This window comes from Malania oleifera, chromosome 8 (assembly GCF_029873635.1).
Source record: "Malania oleifera isolate guangnan ecotype guangnan chromosome 8, ASM2987363v1, whole genome shotgun sequence".
Classification (NCBI taxonomy): Eukaryota; Viridiplantae; Streptophyta; class Magnoliopsida; order Santalales; family Ximeniaceae; genus Malania; species Malania oleifera.
This window is the reverse complement of record NC_080424.1, coordinates 84,365,410-84,384,868: the sequence shown is the minus strand read 5'-3', so window position 1 is coordinate 84,384,868 and position 19,459 is coordinate 84,365,410. Positions and strand designations below refer to the sequence as shown.

Genomic DNA, 19,459 nt, shown 5'->3' with positions numbered 1-19,459 from the left:
GGAAGAGGGCAACATGCATCCTTATGCTAGTTTCAGAATTGATATTACCATGAGAGAAGATGATTAGGTCATCTGCAAAGCATAAACTTGTGAGATTGGCCCCTTTTTTGACATTTGTTGTGACAATTAAGCTCGCCCTTTGAAGCAGCTTTTTGGAGAATTCTTGTTAAAACCTCCAATACCCTGACAAATAGACAAAGAGACGCAGGATCTTCTTGTCTAATTCCTTTAGCCTTTAAAGAAACCTTCAATGGAACCATAAATATAGAGAGAAAAAATGGTAGTGGAGATGCACTCCCTAATTCCTTCTCTATTTTCTTCCTCACTTTCATTGATAATCAAACATAAAAATAAATTACTTTGTATTTTTCTTTCCTTTTCTAATATTTTTCAAGTTCCAAATGGAGCAAAGGATCAAACTTTTCCATGTCAATTTGAGAGATCCCTCAATTTTCCTAAAGCCTAAATATCCCACAAACACAGTTGGAGGCAAAGGCACTTTTGTTCCCATAGATGTTTCAAGTAGCACCAGAATTCCACCTAATATCCATATTTGCTTCCATGTTCACCTTTTAAATGACAAACAAACAAATTTGTACTCAGTTTAGCAGAGTTATCATTTCCTTTTTCTGTGCTACACAGGGGAAGATGATGCCCTAGTCTTCCAGAAACAACATGGTTGCCTTTCTTAAAGATTTGGTTGTTGATCATGGGTTCGTAGTTCTTATTATCATAATTCCTATAGTTTTTATGGGTAATCTTGCACCCTAGTTTGAACTTTTCTTCCACAAGATTGGTTTTCATTGACTCTCCTTAGCCTTCAGTCTTGTTCAATTCTTTTTCTTTCTTTTTTTTTCCCTAATAATGATGCACACAATCATATCTAGCAACATGTTCCATTTGTGCTTCAACCATTACTTGTAGCCAATCCATTATTCAGCCAACTTCTCATCCAGAAATCAAGTGACAAATGATAAATTCCATCTTATCATTCTATAGATCAACAGGAATCTTGCCCTAGGATTTTAAACAACCCACTACAGTATCCCTACGTCCAGAATATCAATGTTTGGGTTTTAGCTCTCCAGTTGCTAAAACTGAAAGTACTCCAATCTCCAGACAATAAAAGTAGTAAAAATGAAACTGAACATGGCAAGACATAAAAAGGCATCCAACTGGTGATCCCCCACCCCCCAAATTTAGAATCATAAGGTGTCATAATTTTAACTGCATAGTTCTAACCAGACAGTTCAAATTCATGTCCACAACTTTCCCAAGAAAAGCCAAATGTCACAACAAATTAAAATTAATCAAACAAAAAAAATGAAACTTAAAACAATCAAGTAACCAGTTCCCCAAAATTCAGCAAGCAGGTTTAGAACAAATGTACAAAAGCGATAAATGGTTTTCCAGAATTTTGCCCTCATTTTGGCCCCAAACAAAAGTTTTAGCTCACATCTTCAACCAAAAATGGGGGAAAGTGGAGTGATTTTTTTTTTCAAAGTTGTGGACGGGGTAGCTCAAACACTAGATGTTCAGTAGTGTTAAAACTGGAGGAATCCAAAGGTATGCTTGATACACATGAGTGAGCACCAACTTGACCCAAAAGCTTAAGCCTTTTGGGTCTTATGGGACAAATTCTCCAACAATTTGCCCAAGTGGGCCGTCTTACGTGTCTCAAATTGTATTCCAAATGGCACCTCCAAACCAATCCTACCTCCCACGTCTTGACCCAATTTGGATCCCTCTTGGCAACTTAGATAATCCTTCTTAGCCTCGGTCATACACTCCCACACCCAGCGTTATGAACCATCCGCTCTGATACCACTTGTTAGCACCAGAGGAGTTCATAGATGTGCTCAAGTGGTATCAAAGCCGACGGTTCATAACGCTGGGTGTGAGAGTGTGTGACCGAGGCTAAGAAGGACCATCTAAGCCACCAAGATGGATCCAAATTGGGTCAAGACGTGGGAGGTAGGATTGATTTGGAGGCACCATTTGGAATACAATCTGAGACACGTAAGACGGCCCACTTGAGCAAACTGTTGGAGAATTTGTCCCGTAAGGGAGAATATGACTTCCATTTAAGGGGAAGCAGTTGGAATTCACATGTGGGGGAGCTCCCGTTCAAGGGGGAGTAGTTGGAACTCACAAGTGAGGAGGAGATTGTTAAGAATTCCACTTGTGAAGTTTGTCCCACATTGGAAAAAGTGAGTCTTTGATGGGTGCTTATATACATGGTGTAGCCCAAGATCCAAAAGGCTTAAATTTTTGGGCCAAGTTGGTGTTCATTCATGTGTATCAAGCATACCTTAAGACTCCTCCGGTTTTAACAAGCTCTGTCCAAAGGTATGCTTGATACACATGGATGAGCACCAACTTGACCCAAAAGCTTTAAGCCTTTTGGGTCTTGGGCTACACCATCCCATCAAATACTCACTTTATCCAATGTGGGACTTCACAAGTGGAATTCTCAACAAGTAGGAGCATATATCACCCAATTTAAAGAGGAGCACACAATACATATTAACAAAGGAGAAATGAAAGAAAAAAAAAAATCTTTTACACATTTATGAGTGCTCAACCTGTTCTCATAGTAAATGAAGTAAATGGAGTCAAATACGTCCGCATTTGAGAAAGACATTTGCAATTGCTATGACATTCCAAAAAATTGGACAACCAAATATGACTACAAGAAATTTTAAACACCTTGTCATTTGAGAGTATAACCTCCTCACCTACGAAGACACACCAGATGAATTTTTCCCAGTGACGCTCATATCCAATTGCAATAGTGGTAATGCATCTTCACTGCAGAGCTCCTTCACATTACAAGAAAATGCCCTGTGTTATTCGAACTTCCGGATAAATAGTTAAAAAGGCAAAAGACGCTAACCTCCCCTGAGGTTTGACAAATAAACAATGACCTCCCCTGAGGTTTCAAAAATTCCAAAAACCTCCCTTGAGGTTTTAAAAATCCCATGGACCTCCCCTGGGGTTTATCAAAAACACACAAACTTCCCATTGTATTTTGTAAAAAGACAAGTTTTTTTTTTTTTTTTTTTTTGAGGTTTGTGTCTTTTTGGCAAACCTCAGGGGAGGTATGTGGTATTTTTGAAACCTCGGGAGTGGTTTGTGGCATTTTTGAAACCTCGGAGGAGGTTACTATCTTTTTACCAAACCTCAAGGGAAGTGGTGTCTTTTGCCCATCGTTAAGTACTCAACTTTCATACTTACCTTGGAAGATGTGGAGAGATTTAATGATCCATAGTGAGCTGGAACAGATGGTTCCAAGCCAAACGAAGTTTCTGAATTGGCGATATGTGTCATTGGGGGAGTGACAATTGGTTGGCTTGAGGGAGTGCATTGGTTGGGAAGACGATATGCAGTCTGCACTGATGTCCCTTGGTTTGTAGAAAACACACCCCCTCCATTTGTATTAGGAAATCCATTTCCCTCATCAAAGCACATTCCCAATTGGAGTAGTTGCATAGGCTGTTGAACTCCTGGTAAGTAAGCTGGATGCAAACTTAATCCATTTCTCATTGATAACATCTGCAAAAAATTAAATAAATAAATGCATGAAAAAAATAATTAAAAAAAGTATTTGGTTGTGTTGTAATTACTGCTATATACACCACTTTTTTTTTTTCCCTAGGCACTATACATACCACTTGAGCTATGCAACGTGAGAGTGTATAAACAAAAGGGAATCACATAAATATATGCTTCGGCTACTGGTTAATATTTGGATTCAGCTAAGATTATAGCCATGACATCAATCATTGCTTTAGCAAGGCAGTTCTTGAACCGTAGAAATAACATTTAACATTATTAGCACAAATCCCTTGACCCACAAACCTGAAAGAAAAAACCTCAAACTAAGGGTCTAGAAGAAATTTCTTTGCAGCCTCGGAAAGCAGGAATCTCTTGAAAATATGTGCCAGCAAAGCAAATTCCCTAGTTCAAGGTTCTTTTAAAATTGTTTCAAGTCCAAGAAGGAAATCAGCACGAATGCAACAAAACCAAGCTCATTAAGCTGTTCAAGGTGGCAGTTCAGGGCAAAACAGAACACTATTCAACTCAACATTGCCACAGTGATTCATGATAAATGATTAATTAGAATTACATGGTCAGCTTGGTAATTTATACCAGCGAAACAGAAAGTGCTTCAGAAAAATAAACATAAACAATGAATATTTTGCAGCTAAAGGTCATTCGTTTTTAACAAAATTTAAGCCCAAAATAAATTGACTTGCATGAAGCCAGGTCAAATTTTTCTTTTTCTTTTTTTTTTTTTTGGCTCACTACTCTTACTGAACTTCTGGATCTGCTGTATCGCATTTAAGCTAACATTTGATGGAGGAAAAGAGATTAGTATGCAAATTGTTTATTGAAGTAACATATAAATCAGCCTTAAGACCTTCAGTTAGTATTATATTACGTGCAGACACATCCCTATAGTCAACAGTAATTGAAGTTTCACATAATAATCTTAGTCTCGCACAAACACTGGTACCAAGTCAGTAATCAGCAAGGTCTGACAATGAAGTTTTACATTAAACAAATGAGACAAATTTTACATTTTTCATTGCAATGATTGAAGGAAATGACTGACTGCAAACCATTTCAATCAAGCCAACAGCACATCGAACAAATCATACACTGATTTGGATCATTTGAGCCATTTTCATGATCCAGGGTATTGAATCACAAATTAGTGCACCAAGTACCTTCTCTGTGTGTGTGGGGGGGGGGAGACAATTGGGAGGCCACACAATGAGGGGTGGCCCATCCCTATCCTACTCCTTCCCAAGGTTTCACTTTGGGGTACCCTTGTGGGGGACTCTAAAAGGTTTGTTAAAAGTGCTTGATATTGCTTAACTTTAAACAAATAACACCATGATGAGTGTAGTGACAGTATTAATAATGATGATTCATTTAATTTGGCTACAATTCAAAGATCCATTTTTTAAAACTGTCACTGGAGCTATGTATCATGCATTAGCTTAATGGACATGAAAATACTTAGGAGATTTAACTACCTAGCTCGGGCTTTAATAGACATGCAATAATATAATATAACCCAAGAAAGACATGAGTAAATCCGAACAAAGAGCTAACTTCTAAATCAATCTAGCAATTATGAAGCAAGATAATTGGAAGGATGGTATCTTTTTGTTTTCTCCCTCTTTTCTGTCCAAATGGCAGACAAAATAGAAAGATAAAGAGGGTATGGAGAAAGAATCTATTCTTCACAAGAGATGCCTAAAAGAAAACTATTATTAGTGTATAAGACTGCTAGAAGCCTAGAAAATTTCCCATATAAAACCTTCAAAATCAACCATCTCCCACTTCATGCTTCCAAGGATCCACATCTACAATTTACTTTAACAAGCTTACTGATTGTGCACAATAACATCTCTACCTAGAGAACTACAAAGTACATATATAACTAAATGAAATATTCTTGGTGTCAGTGTCACTGTCATTTAATGTCCCAACAGGTTGCAATTTCCAAATCACAACATCAAATTCCATCACTGATTGAAAAACTACATAAAATAACAAAATAACTACTTTATTCTCATCAATGAGCTTATGGGGAGCATTTTATGACATATCTAACAAATTATATATTTATAGGGGGTATAACTGCAGAATCAAGCTCATTTTCCATTAAAGCAACAAAATTATGAATAGTGAAATCAATTAAGTCAGAGGTCGAATTTGATTGCAGAAGAGATGGTGCTACCATTTACAAAATTTACCAGTTACCTCCTTCACAATGATGAAGGTGGCTTCAAAAGTTTCCAACTTGACTCCTCTTGGATGGTTTAAGGATCTTGACTTGGTGACAAGAGATGGCACATTTTTTCTAAGGCTTCATGGAGCAGAGCACGACACCTTACTATCTAAAGAACAACCACTGACAATGCATAATCAACCATAACACAACCAGCACGCCATTCGTACCGTTTTTTGCAGGACTACAGCCTCAATGCAGAAAGGCCTCATATTGGTCATAAGCAACTGAACACAGCTCATTATGCCCATAAAGGCAAGGCAATTAACCCAACTATTACCTCCACCAGTGCCTAGTTGCTCTTACTTTCCCAGGAAACCTCATTCTCCCCTCAAGCCAACATGCTTAGCCTACTTCACATCTTGGGTGTAATGCCTCACTCCCTCAAAGGTCCTCCTTAATACATATCTAATCTTACTCCATTCATTCAAAAACCTAGAAAAATTTTAGTAATTTTTCCATAATAGATTCGTGAAATATTCACTTCTTATTTGCTTTTTGAAGAGATCTTTCAATTAAGATGGCCAAAACCCCATCAAAACATTCCACATGTTGGTTAAGCTAGCTCCTTGTCTTCATGGCAAGGGGCACACATGCCAACACAATGTCCTCAATTCTTTCTAGAGTTGTGTGCTTTTAAAATGTCCACAATGACCTCAAGAATACATAAACCAAGAAATCCAATACCCATGGATACTCCATTTAGATAAAGAGTGTAATTTGTACATTACATTGAGCTTTAGCACCTTCCATGAAGGCGGGAAAAAATCTTCTCTGAAAATTTTCCGCATTAGCACAAAACCAAAAATAAAATTAGCTGTCAGATGTGCATTATATACTCCATGTCATCTACTAAGTGAAACTGTAAAATGTATTTCTGTATTTCAAATTTTTTAGCTCAAATCTGCTCAATCACCATATAATTGTTCACCCTAATTAATCAACATATAACTGTCCAACCTTTGCTCTGTAGATACTGGATTTGTGTATATTCGATCAGGTTTTAACACCTTCAATTAAGATGGCAGATCTTTGAAAAAATTGCTATGTTAACACAAGCAAAAATAAAATTAGCCGTCAGATGTGCACTATATGCTTTATGTGATCTATAAGCAAAACTTTTAAAAAGTATTCCAAGCTCAACTTTACTTAATCAACATATAACTATCCACCCTTTGCCCTGTAGAAACTGATTCATTCCTTTCATTTAACCATCGGTTCAATGGATCACCAGCATTACAACACATAGGAACCTTCAAATACAGTTTTAGCATTGCTCACATTACTATAGAATAAATGCAATCAACAATAGAACTTTGGGACACAGCAAGAATAAGCATCCCAAAAGTATAGTATGCCTAGATCTCACCCACAACCGCAAGTTAATCATTTGTCTTGTAAATTTGATTGAGTGAAAAATAATAAGCAGTGTCGCAGTTCTCCATCCGATGTGCATTAGGAAAATCTTGAACTAATAAGAGTGGTTTGGGTTCAACTATGTTAGGCATCTTTTATAGAACAAAACCATGAGACCAATGGGTCAAAGCAGACAACATCTTACTAGAGTTGGGCTGAGAGTCCGAGACTTACATTTGGCATCAAAGCCACCCTAAGGGTATTATCATGGGTGGATCCTACACACAAGTGTAGGCCATACTGACAAGAGCATCAGACATTAAATGGGAGAGCATGTCACGTAAAATGGTGAACCAAAGCAGACGATATCTCAAGGACAAGGAGTTAGGCTGAGACAGTTATACATTGCAAAATTATGGTGCAACAACCAGAGTTGCATGGTATATAATTCGACATGTAAATTCAGTTGAATGAAAATAGTTTTGCTCTTGAAGTAAAGGTATTTGTTGAATCCTTATATACTACTAGGGCAAATCACTACTTGGGGCCACATTCCAAGGCTTTCGTGCCCACTTTACCCATTGGCATTCATGGGGGTACTATGGTCCCTCAATTAGCAGGCTAATTTACAAAGGACGGGTCCATTATCAAAACCTTAGAGTGAGGGGAAAGAACATTCACCTGTACTTGTAACTGAAGCTGCTTCAAATATTCAATAGCTTCATCAAGCATGGAAGCCTTATCTGTCTATCATCCGTACAAAATAAATTAGTTGAAGGAACCAAGCACTCTAATAATATAGCTCAAGGATTTAAAAAAGAAAATGTTCTGGATGGAGTACCTTATTAGAATTCGGAATTAGCATTTGTAAAGCTTTCATTTTCTCATTAATCCTACTCCTCCTCCTCTGTCCACCATATCACACATATCAAACAAACTACAACGCAAACTCCCTCATGATACATTCAAAAAATTCATAACCTCAGGAAATAACCTTTTCCGACAAATTATGGACCTCAGCGGCTCTACTCCTCTTTGATGAACTTCGGCGCGGGGCAGGGTTCAAGGGCACATCCGACGATTCCGGATCCTTAAAAAGTACAACGAAACATCAAATCTCACAATTTAAGTCTCCTGCTTGAATTTTCGAATCGATGGAAAAGAAAATAAAATGCTTTCTTTTCCTCTTATTCCTGGCTTCTATATGCAAATTCTGAGAGAGGATAAAGAATTTGGCGAACTGAGAATACTACCTCGCTATAGTCATAGAGATCAGAATCCGCAGGATACTTGTTTAGCTCTGCCGAAGACGTTATCACATCAGACTCCGACCCGCCAGCAGAAGAAAGCCAGTTTCGTGTGCGCTCTTTGGCGTCCGACGAAAAATACCCGCCTGTATCGGAAAAGTTCAGACTCGTCGCCGAGGGCCCGGTCCCGTCCCGGACGCCGGAGTCCGTGTCAATGACACGCACCGATCCGCTTGCCCGGGGCAGATCCTCCGGTGGCACCACCATTCCCGCAGCCAACTTAACCTCCGGTAGCGACGGGAACAACGGATGCGGCGGGGCCGGCGGAGACGAGAACGAGTGCATGTACTTGGCCTTCGAAGACATGCAAGATGAGGAAACGAAAGAGGAAGAGGGAGCAGAAGCAGACGAAGATGAGCTGTGAAGCAGATTGTGAAGAAACGCGGAGATTTCGTCACGGTCGAGAGCGAGACCGGCGGTGCCAGAAGACGAAGGAGAGGACGAGCATGCCTTGTGTTCGTACAGATCGGCCATTACCATATATATATATATAACGAAAATCAGGAAAGAAGAAAGCTAAAAATGATAATCACCATCTTGGCCTTGTTTGCGTCTCTTCTCTGCAAATTCGTTCTCTCTCCTCTCTTTTGGCCCTCTATCTCTCTCTCTCTCTCTCTCTCTCTCTGCTCTTCTTAAGCTTTTAATGAACATTGGCGCTGTAGAGGAGACGCGCAGAGCTTCTAATCAAATTTGATTAGCTCTCCCGCCTAATAGTTATTAGTACTGAGGTTATGTTTTAAGCAGGTCGACTCCTTTTCCTAAATTTCTAATTTGCACCTTCACTTTTTGCTATTCGCAGTTTTCGCAGTGGGTATGGAAAACTGTTCGTTCTACACCCTCACTAAATCGACTTGCTTGCACATCCTTGATAACCCCGGCGCCTTATTTAAGTTCAATATTATTAGTAAGCCAAATTTGTTAAGTTTTTCTTATTTTAATAATTCATATATTATAATGTATTTTTACCATATCTAATATATTTTATACTTCTATACATTTATTTAGCATTATTTTATAACCAAATTAAATTTTATTAATTTAAATTTGAGTTTTAAAAACTCAAAATCAAGAGTCTAATTTCAAACTTTAATAAAATCAATCGAGTCTCATTCGAGTCTTGAGTTTAAAATTTTTCAATCAATTTGAGTTTAAATATCTTATCATGTTAATTCAATTCAACTCAGATATACTTCTACCCTCGGTTGAGTTCAAAGTAAAGGTGGTTTATAATATGATGTATGCTTCTCTGTCCACTTCTAGTCAAGCGAACATCACATTAAAGTAGAACTTTTTTTTTGGTTTTTTTGTTAGGCAAAGGATACTCGGTCAACCACACAAGAAACAAAATACAAAAGAACAAAACCAACAAGACATCCAATGAAAATAATAATAATTAATCTGCAAAGTTTTGCATATTCGCCAAGTCTTCTTATTGAACAAGCAAAACTCTTGGTGGCAGTCTCTCTAAAGGGATGAGCAGATTGTTGACGGCCTTTAGCAATGCAACCCAAGTCATAAGGGCATAAGCAAAAGCATTTGCCTTCCTATGAGTGAATCTGATTGCCCATTATGAGAATCATTGATTCATTTGGTATCGTTTACTCTGAATCTCCAATTTTAACATTTTAACTTCAAAGATAACCTATTCAAGGTTTAGGTTTTTTTCTTTCAAAAAGCAAATTATTAAAGTCAAAGGAGTCTATGGGCAAGCTTGATATGCATAGATGAGCAACAATTTAATCCAAAAGTTTAAGTCATTAAATCTTGGGTCAAGTTGGTACTCATCCATGTACATAAAGTCTACCCATAGACTTCCTTGGTCCTAACAAATGGTATCAGGGTTAAAAGTTCAAATTGGGTTTGAGTGTTAGTGCATGATATCGTAGAAGAGGATGGTAGATCCTACAAATGCTAATTGTTGTTGCGGAAATAATGATCGTTCAATGCAATCATAATGAATAATACGGAAACACACAAATTAATGAAAGCAATAAAAGACACACAAGGATTTAACGTAGTTCGGCAGAATACCTACATCCACGGGAGCAAGCAGCAGCTGAAATTTATTATCCATCAAAAATAGGGTTACAACATTGTATTTGTACTAAACTATAGACGTACAGATGTATTAAAGAATCCCTCAAATACTCTTGTATCAATCCGTGGAGGATTTGCCTTCATATCCCCAACCTATTGATTTTCCCAGTTCAAATTTCAAAAACAACGTTGAAAAAAATCATCGACGGTTTTCTTCCTAATTGGCTACTGGAAGAAATCGCTAATGTAACTGTCGATGTACTCTACAACCTGTCGAAGGTTTTTTTTTCTTCATGCTAGCTTCCTTGTTTTCCTCAACCTGCTTTCTCTATACATGTGTTCCACTCGATATAAGTCACATACTTCAATAATCCCCACCTTAGCGAATATTCACCCTTTAGGAGAAAAAAAAAACATAACCCGAAGCTCCACCTGGGACAGTAAGTTGGGACGCCTCTCATCTAGCATCCAGAGACGTTAATCAAGTCGAAGCAGTGCTTGAACTTGTCTGTGGTAATAGACTTTGTCAACATGTCAAATGCATTCTCAGAAGTGTAAACTTTCTCAAGCAATAGTTCACCAGAAGAAACCAATTTCTTGATCCTGTGAAACGTCACATCTATGTGCTTGGTCCTCACATGATACATCTAGTTCTTTGCCAAATAAATGGCAATCTAACTATCATAATGCAACTGAACTCCACCTTACTGAATACCCAACTCCTTGACTAATCTTGTAAGCCACAAAGCTTCCTTGGTAGCCTCAGCCACTGCCATATACTCTAACTCAGTAATAGATGGTGCAACTAAAGACTGAACCATGGACCTCCAACAATTAGGCCCTCCCATAAGAGTGATTACATACGTTGTGGTAGACCTCATGTCTTCTAAGTCCTCTGCATGTCTGCTTCCACATATCCTACAGTTGAAGGATCATCATGTTATCTACCAAACATGATACCATAGTCTAGAGTACCCCTAAAGTATCTGAAAATCCACTTGACTGCATCCCAATGTTGTTATCCCGAATTTAATAGAAACTTGCTCACCACACTAACAGCTAGTGTCAAGTCCAATCTTGTACAAACCATAGCATACATCAAGCACCCTATTGCTCTAACATATGGAACCTTTGACATATCTTGAACTTCATCATCTGTCTTCGAGCACTGGGCAGTAGACAATCTAAAATGATTCACCAACAGTCTACACACTGGTTTTGCATTATCCATGCTAAACCTCTCCAACACCCTCTCAACATGGCTACATTGAGATAACCACAATCTCCTGGAAGCTTTATCCCTGTGAATCTCTATCCCAAGAATCTTCTTAATCGCACCCAAATCCTTCATGTCAAATTATTTGCTCAATAGAGTTTCAATTTTTTGACCTCACTCATACTCTTCGCAGCAATCAACATGTCATCCACATAAAGCAACAGAAATAAATGAACCATCATCAAGGCTCTTCACATAAACACAAAAATCATACTCACATCTCTTATAGCCAATCTGGATCATGTAAGAGACAAATCTCTTGTACCACTGCCTCGGAGACTCCTTCAGCCCGTAAAGTGATTTTCTCAATTTATAGACCAAGTGTTCCTATCCAAGCTAACTAAACCCTTCTTGTTGTATCATGTAAATCAACTCCTCCAAATCACCACGAAGAAACGTTGTCTTTACATCCATTTACTTCAAATGCATATCAAAACGGGCTAACAAACCCAACACTGCCCTTGTAGATACCCGAACCAAGAAAAAGAAAAGAAAATAAATAAAAGAGAATGAAAAGCAAGGAAAGAATGGAAGTGGTTTAGTTTGGCACCAAACTGTTGACGGTTTGAGGTCATCTCAGAAAATCGTCAACGGTTACAACTACCGAGAGCAATTTAAGTGGCAAACCGTCGACGATTTCATCAAGTTTAGGAAAATCATTGACGGTTCCCACGAGCCAGCTCACCTATAAATAGAAGTTAGCTCATTTTTTTTCTAAAAATTTAATTTTCCTCTCTCTCTACTAGAGCTCCGAAACTCTCTCTCTCTTTCTTTCTCACCTCCCGTGCCTGTCTCTCTCTCTCTCTCTCTCTCTCTCTCTCTCTCTCTCTCTCTCTCTCTCTCTCTCACACACACACACACACACACACACACCCCTCTCGCGCCTGTCTCTCTCTTTCTTCCCCATGGCCTCCAATCGTCTCTTTCTCTTCCTTGGCTTGCCGGCTCACTTTCTGCGGCGATTAATGGAGGTTGGGATTTCAGTTCAGGAATCTATTAGGCATATTTTCAGGAACAGGTAAGGATAATAAATTATGTTAGCTTTTTATTGAATTTGAATCGATAAAAATTGAGTATATGGATTCCTGTACGTTGTATAGGATTTTCTGAATGATTCAAGCATATTAAGTTTATGGTTTTGATTATTATTAATGTTTTGGGAAAAACCAAAGTTAATAGGGTTGATCATCTTCTTTCATATAAAACCGGTATTTTGAGTTAAATTAAATTATGAAGATGGTCAGACCTAGTTTTTCAACGAAACATATTTTTCCAAGGTAGTTCAGTATATTATGTGTTGACCTTATAGGTCACGCCCAGCTTTGATAATGACAAATTCTCCTGTATTTAATAAATATCTAGTTCATGTGCAGGTTCATATTAGCATATCATCAAATGGCGAAAGCTCAAAGCTTGAAGACAATCTCATGCTCTTAATTGTAATAATTTTTAGTGAAATTTATTTGTAATAGTAATTAGAGTATTCGGTTTGTAATAAGCACAAAAATCACATGAATGATTTGTTTTGTAAGCTCAAACCAGATACAAATAAAAAATGACCTCAGAAAGACCTTAGGCTATTCGGTCGACCAGCACTGGACTTTTTCGATGTCTTCAAATTGGACTCCAAGTGCCCCTAGGACACTCACACTTTCACATATATCTGTTAGGCACTTGAATAGGGCTTGTTTGCTTCAATACGGGACCAAAATGCACACACAATGCACTTTCGATAGACCAGTCAAGCTAGTTCATTTTGGCCTGGTCGACCAAGACACCATAGGTCAAAGTTTGACCATCCAGTCGACCAGCAAAGATAGTTCAAAGGCCCTGGTTGACCGAAACTCCCTTGGGTCAAAGTTTGACCACCCGGTCGACCAGCAAAGGTAGTTCAAAAGGCCCTGGTCGACTGAAACTCCCTGGAGTCAAAAGTTTGACCAACTGGTCGACCGAAACTGGTAGTTCAAAAGGCCCTGGTTGACCGAAACCCTCCTGGGTCAACAGTTGACCATCTGGTCGACCGAGAACATTTGTTCTCCAACTACCTGGTCGACCAAAGGGTCCTCGAGAGAATTCCCAGTGGTCTGGTCGACCGAACCAGACAGTTCAAAATGCCCTGGTCAACCGAAACTCGAAAAATTGGGAAATCGCCCTCTCCTGGTCGACCAAGACCTCAGTTCAATATTCCCCTGGTCGATCGGACCATTTGAAACTTGGTCGACCGGACCTTTCGGGTTGCACCTAATTTTTTACCGTAGTTAAAATCTTTAAACGAGGTTAAAATGTTTTAAACATCATTAAACTTTTCTAACAATCCCTAATAGGTCCCTAATGGTCAAAAACTTTGGTATGTCTATATATACTCTTTTATTTGGTGGATTAAGCATTGATTAGCAAAAAGATTAAGAAAATCTCTCTCAAGCAAAAATACTTTCTTTTGATTCTCATTTGCTCATACTCTTCCAAATACACTCTAGCTTACATTCAATACTCGTAAAATCATTTGTAAGTATTCTTGAGTGCTTCGATAGGAAGGTTTACTCTCTCTTGGTTGTCATATTGATATATTTTTATTGAGAGCTGAACCAAAAGGATTCTTAGGGTACTTAGCCAATAAGTTCATCCTAAGAAGACTTTACTAGGTCTTTTGAGATTGCATATTTGTTGCAATATCTTAAGAAGCCCATTTTTGCTTTTGGTTGCGAACTATTTTCAAAATCATTTACAAATATCTATTGCTCTTTATTTTGAAAACCATTTGAGGAGATATTTGTATTTGAGGTGAAACATCTTTGTTGCAATATTTCTTCACTCAAATATTTTTGCTGAAAACAAAGATCCTATATATTTTGCAATCCAAGCATATACATACTTCCATGATTAAGATATTCTATTGATTGATATTCTTGAGGCTTATTTGATATTCTGTGTGAACACATTTGATTGAAATACCTTGAGATATACAGATTGCTTGTTTGATACTCTCACATACTTACTACACTGATAGAAAACATAGTTGAGAGTTGAAATATTTAGACCACACAGAGCTTACATTTTAAATCATCTGTGGTGTTTGTGTTTGTGCACATTTGTGGTACAAATCTGCTTTACGTGAAAGCACCCATATATTGTACAGTTTGATTGTATATCTGAGAGATACCAGGCGTGGCCTGAGGGGGCGGTAATCCAGCCCGGTAAGGATTGGTAAAGGTTGAGGTCAACCCTGTCGTAATTTGACCTGGTTTATATAGGTGCCGCTCCACCCATTTAAGTGAGCAAGTTATTGTGATAATCCTTGTGCTGGTTAGCCAAGGCGGGGACGTAGGCAGTTGGCCGAACCTCGATAACATATCTGCGTGTCATCCTTTCTTTACTGCTTTCTGGTGCTTGTGTGATTGTTTAAACTGCTTTATTTAATTTCTGGTATATTTACATTATTTGCACTAGATTAACCATAGGCTTGTGAACATACTGCTGTTAGGAGGAATACCTAGGAGATATATTTTAAAAATACCAATTCACCCCACCTCTTGGGATCACAGTAAAGCTAACATTATGACTTATCAGTCAAAAATCATGTGGCATGAGATTTATCTATACTTTTCGGCACAATTGAATTTGAGTATTTTATGGTAATATACAGTGAAAATGTGATTTGTACTGATTGATGGAAATACTAGAAATGTGATGAAAATTGTGAAACGATGGCTAAATGTCGGGTTTTGATATGACGACTATATGTTGAGATTGATATGACAGTTGTAAGTCGAGTTTGATATGACGGATGTATGCCGAGGTTTTGATGTGACGGTTGTATGTCGGGTTTTGATACGACAAGTTTTATACTGAATTACGAAATGAGTTATATAATAGTTTTATTACTTAAATTACATTATATGGTTTAAGAACCCTGAGGACCAGATGTGATGAGAGCACGGTACCGTAGCTAGTATTTGAGATAGTGCAACCACACTGAAAACCAAGGTGTAGTCCCAAGAGGGGGGGTGAATTGGGTTATTAAAATTTTCTTTTAATTCTTTTTTAAGATTCTTAAGATTTTGTTGATTTAACAATTACACAACCAGTCCTTAGTTCTTTATTCAATCCATAACTACAACACAACTCAAGTAATTCAAAACTTAAACATCCAGCCAAACAATCAACCAAAGTGTTCAACCCACAAAATTCAATATTCAACACTTTACCGATTCTCAGCTTTTGCAACCCTGTGTATATGAAATTGATTTAAGCCCTGTGGTTAATGTAATGTAGTGACCCAAAGAATAATAGTATTTAAATAATAAGAGGGAGGAAAATGGGAATAGAAACAAAAGGTGAAAATTTTCAGGAAACTACCAGGCTTCTTCGATGATTACAGGGATTCGTCGACGAAGGTCTTCAAGATCTCGTCGACGAGGTCCCATTTCGTTGACGAGAAAATACCGAGTGAAGGTTTTGGGCTGCTCTAAATTTCATCGACGAAGGGTAAGGTTCATCGACAAATTTACTGAAGGACTCATCGACGAGGTGACGTGTCTCGTCGATGAATCTGGCCCTATAAATAGTGCAAACTCGGATTTTTAACCCATTTCCAGTGCTCTCTCTCTCTCCTCTCTCTCTCTCTCTCCTACGGTCCCTCTCCCTTCTCTCTTCGATTTCGGCCCCCTTAGTCATCGGATCAATGATTTGAAGCCACCATGACGCTCCTGGTCAAGTTCTCTGCAAATTTGCCGGAGCGGATCGTTGGTGAAACGAAGTTAGATTTCGTCCCAAATTTAAGGTAAGGCCTTTTAGTCCATTTTTGGCCTTATGACAGTTATAGGAAATGATGTAGGCGAAGAAATACTGATATTTTGTTTTGACAAATGTCGTTTTCAAGGTGTTATGTAGGAGGCCCTACAGGTGTTAGGCCAGTATACCATAGAGGGGTGTTTTAGTAGTCAGGGAAGGGAAATATGTTATGTTAGGAAATTTTAAAGTATTATACAGTTTATCAAATTATGAATATTATGTATTAAAGTATGGTGTGGCTTGAGAATATGAATATAGTACGGCGATATGTTTTATGAATTTCAGTACCATGATTTTACGAATTTCAGTACCATGATTATACGAATTTAAGTGCCATGATTTTACGAATTTCAATACCATGATTTTACGAATCTTAGTACCATGATTATACGAATTTCAGTATTATGATTATGTAGTTTGAGTGTTATGATTATATAGTTCTCAGTATTATGACGTATGAATTAAAGATACAGTTTATGCAGTATCATGGTTATTACGGTTATTTCAGAATCAAGGCAAATCAGATAGTTGTATATAGAGATATATTATTTAGTATCAGACCCTGTCGGACTATGCAGTTACAGAGCACGGTACTATTGCTACAGATATTATGTTATGTTATGAGTGCAACCACCTATTTAGATAATACGTGGTAGTAGGTCGATCACCTAGGTCCTTGACGTGGACAGGCTCCCCATCAGATATGGGTTGAGGTGGGCAGATCAGACCGATGGAGTATAGTGATTTACCCTGGTCGGCCAGCCAGTGTAGAGCCTACGGGCCGCACAACCCTATCATGAGGGGTTAAATCATGACACACAGTTATCCACAGGAAAAGTTTTCAGTTACTATTACGTATATACAGATTTACAGAAACAGGGAACATACTTATATACACTAGAAGTATTTTGAATAGAAACCTACAATATTATTATGTTAAGCAACATGGAAAGGGGTGATGGATTTTATCACTTGTACTGTATTTACATATTCAGTTATACATGATTATATGAAAACAAATTTTCATAATATTGTAACTCGTTTGCCACACAGTAGTAATAGCATATTTTTCTTCTTACTGAGCGTTGACTCATCCCAGTGTTGAATCATTTTTCAGGTGATCCAGGTAGGCGAGCAGACCAAGCTCATAGATAGAGGGGCTTCAGTAGTGCCCTGTCAGTGAAGTGAGTATTGAGGAGGATTTTTGTGTATCCCAGCATAGTTGAGGGTATTTTAGGGAACAAATATATGTGCATATTTTGGGAAACATGTTAGTACTCTAGTATTGTATTGTATATATTTACATATGGTTATGTTTATTTAATTTATGCTTCTTACTGCTTAGGTTTATGATTGGGTTTACCCCAGTATGATATTAGAGCATGTTAAATGTCATAGTATAAAAAAAAAACATGGAAATTAAGCAGGTCATTACATGCAAGCCCTGTGGATAATTGATTTCTCATTATGAAGTACAACACTCTTTCCAAGAATTTAGACTTTAAACAAACTCTCAGTTAATAAGTCTTGGGTGTTGAATCAACCAGTGTATTCCCATACAGTTTCCGCAACTTATTGATCAACCAACGTACTCCCTTTCGGTTTCCGTAATCCCAAAAACAAATTAAGCTTAAGTTTATTTAATATCTAATCCACGTAGTGTATATGATTAAAGAATTTAAAACATCAACGCAGTTTATATATGCTGAAAGTAAAGAGAGTAATGGAAAGAGAGTGACACTGGGTTTCTACAAGGTTCGGCTTATCCCCAGCCTACGTCCTCACTTTGGCAAACCACCAAAGGATTCCACTAAACCAGTTCCTTTTTGGGTGGAACAATACCATTACACACTCCTTCAGTAGGCTAGAGCCCGCCTCTCCAAGTGATACCCCTCACTCGGTCACTCCTTCAACTAGGCTAGAGTTGCACCTCTCCAAGTGATACTCCACACTTGGTTAATGATCCAGACACCTCGAATCTTCCAAGAACTACAAAAAATATTAAGTAAACATTGCATACAAGAACACTCTCAAAATAGAGCAGATTAGTACCATAAGAACCCGACCTGAGATATGTGTATTAAATAAATAAGAAAAAAGAAGGAAAATTAAAAATGGTAAAATTAGTTGGGCTCGTCGACAAGGCTTCTTTTCTCGTCGATGAAGGATTTTTAGAAATTCTGAAATCTCAGGCTCGTCGACGAGTCCACCTTGTCGTCGATGAACTTCCTTCTGCGGCTCGTCGATGAGGACGTCGTCTTGTTGACCAGTTTGGCCAGGTCAACCAAGTTATAAATATCTAAATCACTTGCTTAATGAAGAAGAAACCAAAATCCTCTCTCTCTCTCTCTCTCTCTCTCTCTCTCTCTCTCTCTCTCTCTAGGATTTCGGGCTGTCTATTGCCGGAATCGACAATCCGACGTTGCTACGTGAATCAGGAGGAGAATCTCTTTGAGGATAGTGGATCAAATCTTCATTTGTAGGAGTTTTGGGTTTTGACCCAAAATCGAGGTAAGGGTCCGATTCGTTTTTGTTTTGGTAGATCTATAGAGAATAGTATTGTAAGGAAGTATTGTTCTTCGTTGTTTAGGTTTTGGTACCTCAGTTCGCTGTTTTGGAGCTATTGAGTTCGTGTTTTGGTTTTCGAGTTAAGGTAAGGGGATTATGTTTATATCAATTATTTTTGAAATCATAATTGGTAAACCTGTAGTTTACAATTGTATGTATGTTTTGGCTACCGAGGGATTTTAGGAAATTCTGAAATCTCAATCTCGTCGACGAGTCCACCTTGACGTCGATGAACTTCCTTCTGCAGCTCATTGATAAGGACGTTGTCTCATCGACGAGTCTGGCCGAGTCAACCAAGTTATAAATATCTAAATCACT

General features: G+C 38.1%; 1 protein-coding gene across 2 annotated transcripts; it reads right to left on the bottom strand.

Moving 5' to 3' along the window:
- Positions 1-2,541: 2,541 nt before the first annotated feature.
- Positions 2,542-9,178, bottom strand: LOC131161688 (transcription factor SPATULA-like). Of its 2 annotated transcripts, XM_058117620.1 has the most exons (7): positions 9,003-9,178; positions 8,416-8,919; positions 8,157-8,252; positions 8,004-8,069; positions 7,844-7,909; positions 3,238-3,555; positions 2,542-2,822 (listed from the first exon to the last, which is right to left on the bottom strand). In XM_058117620.1, exons 1-7 carry the CDS (start codon positions 9,003-9,005, stop codon positions 2,739-2,741), a joined length of 1,137 nt encoding a protein of 378 aa, XP_057973603.1. In that variant the 5' UTR covers positions 9,006-9,178; the 3' UTR covers positions 2,542-2,738. The 2 variants fall into 2 exon arrangements, with proteins under 2 accessions (XP_057973603.1, XP_057973602.1); XM_058117619.1 differs by having other exon boundaries at positions 8,416-9,178.
- Positions 9,179-19,459: the final 10,281 nt, after the last annotated feature.

Bases quoted from the DNA above. Each gene is read 5' to 3' on its own strand.
- LOC131161688 (XM_058117619.1), bottom strand. From the start codon at position 8,949: ATGGTAATGGCCGATCTGTACGAACACAAGGCATGCTCGTCCTCTCCT. The intron at 8,253-8,415 runs GTAGTATTCTCA...GTACTTTTTAAG, and splicing joins ATCTCTATGACTATAGCGAG to GATCCGGAATCGTCGGATGT. The intron at 3,556-7,843 runs GTGAATGTTCTT...AATTTTTTGCAG, and splicing joins AGCTTCAGTTACAAGTACAG to ATGTTATCAATGAGAAATGG.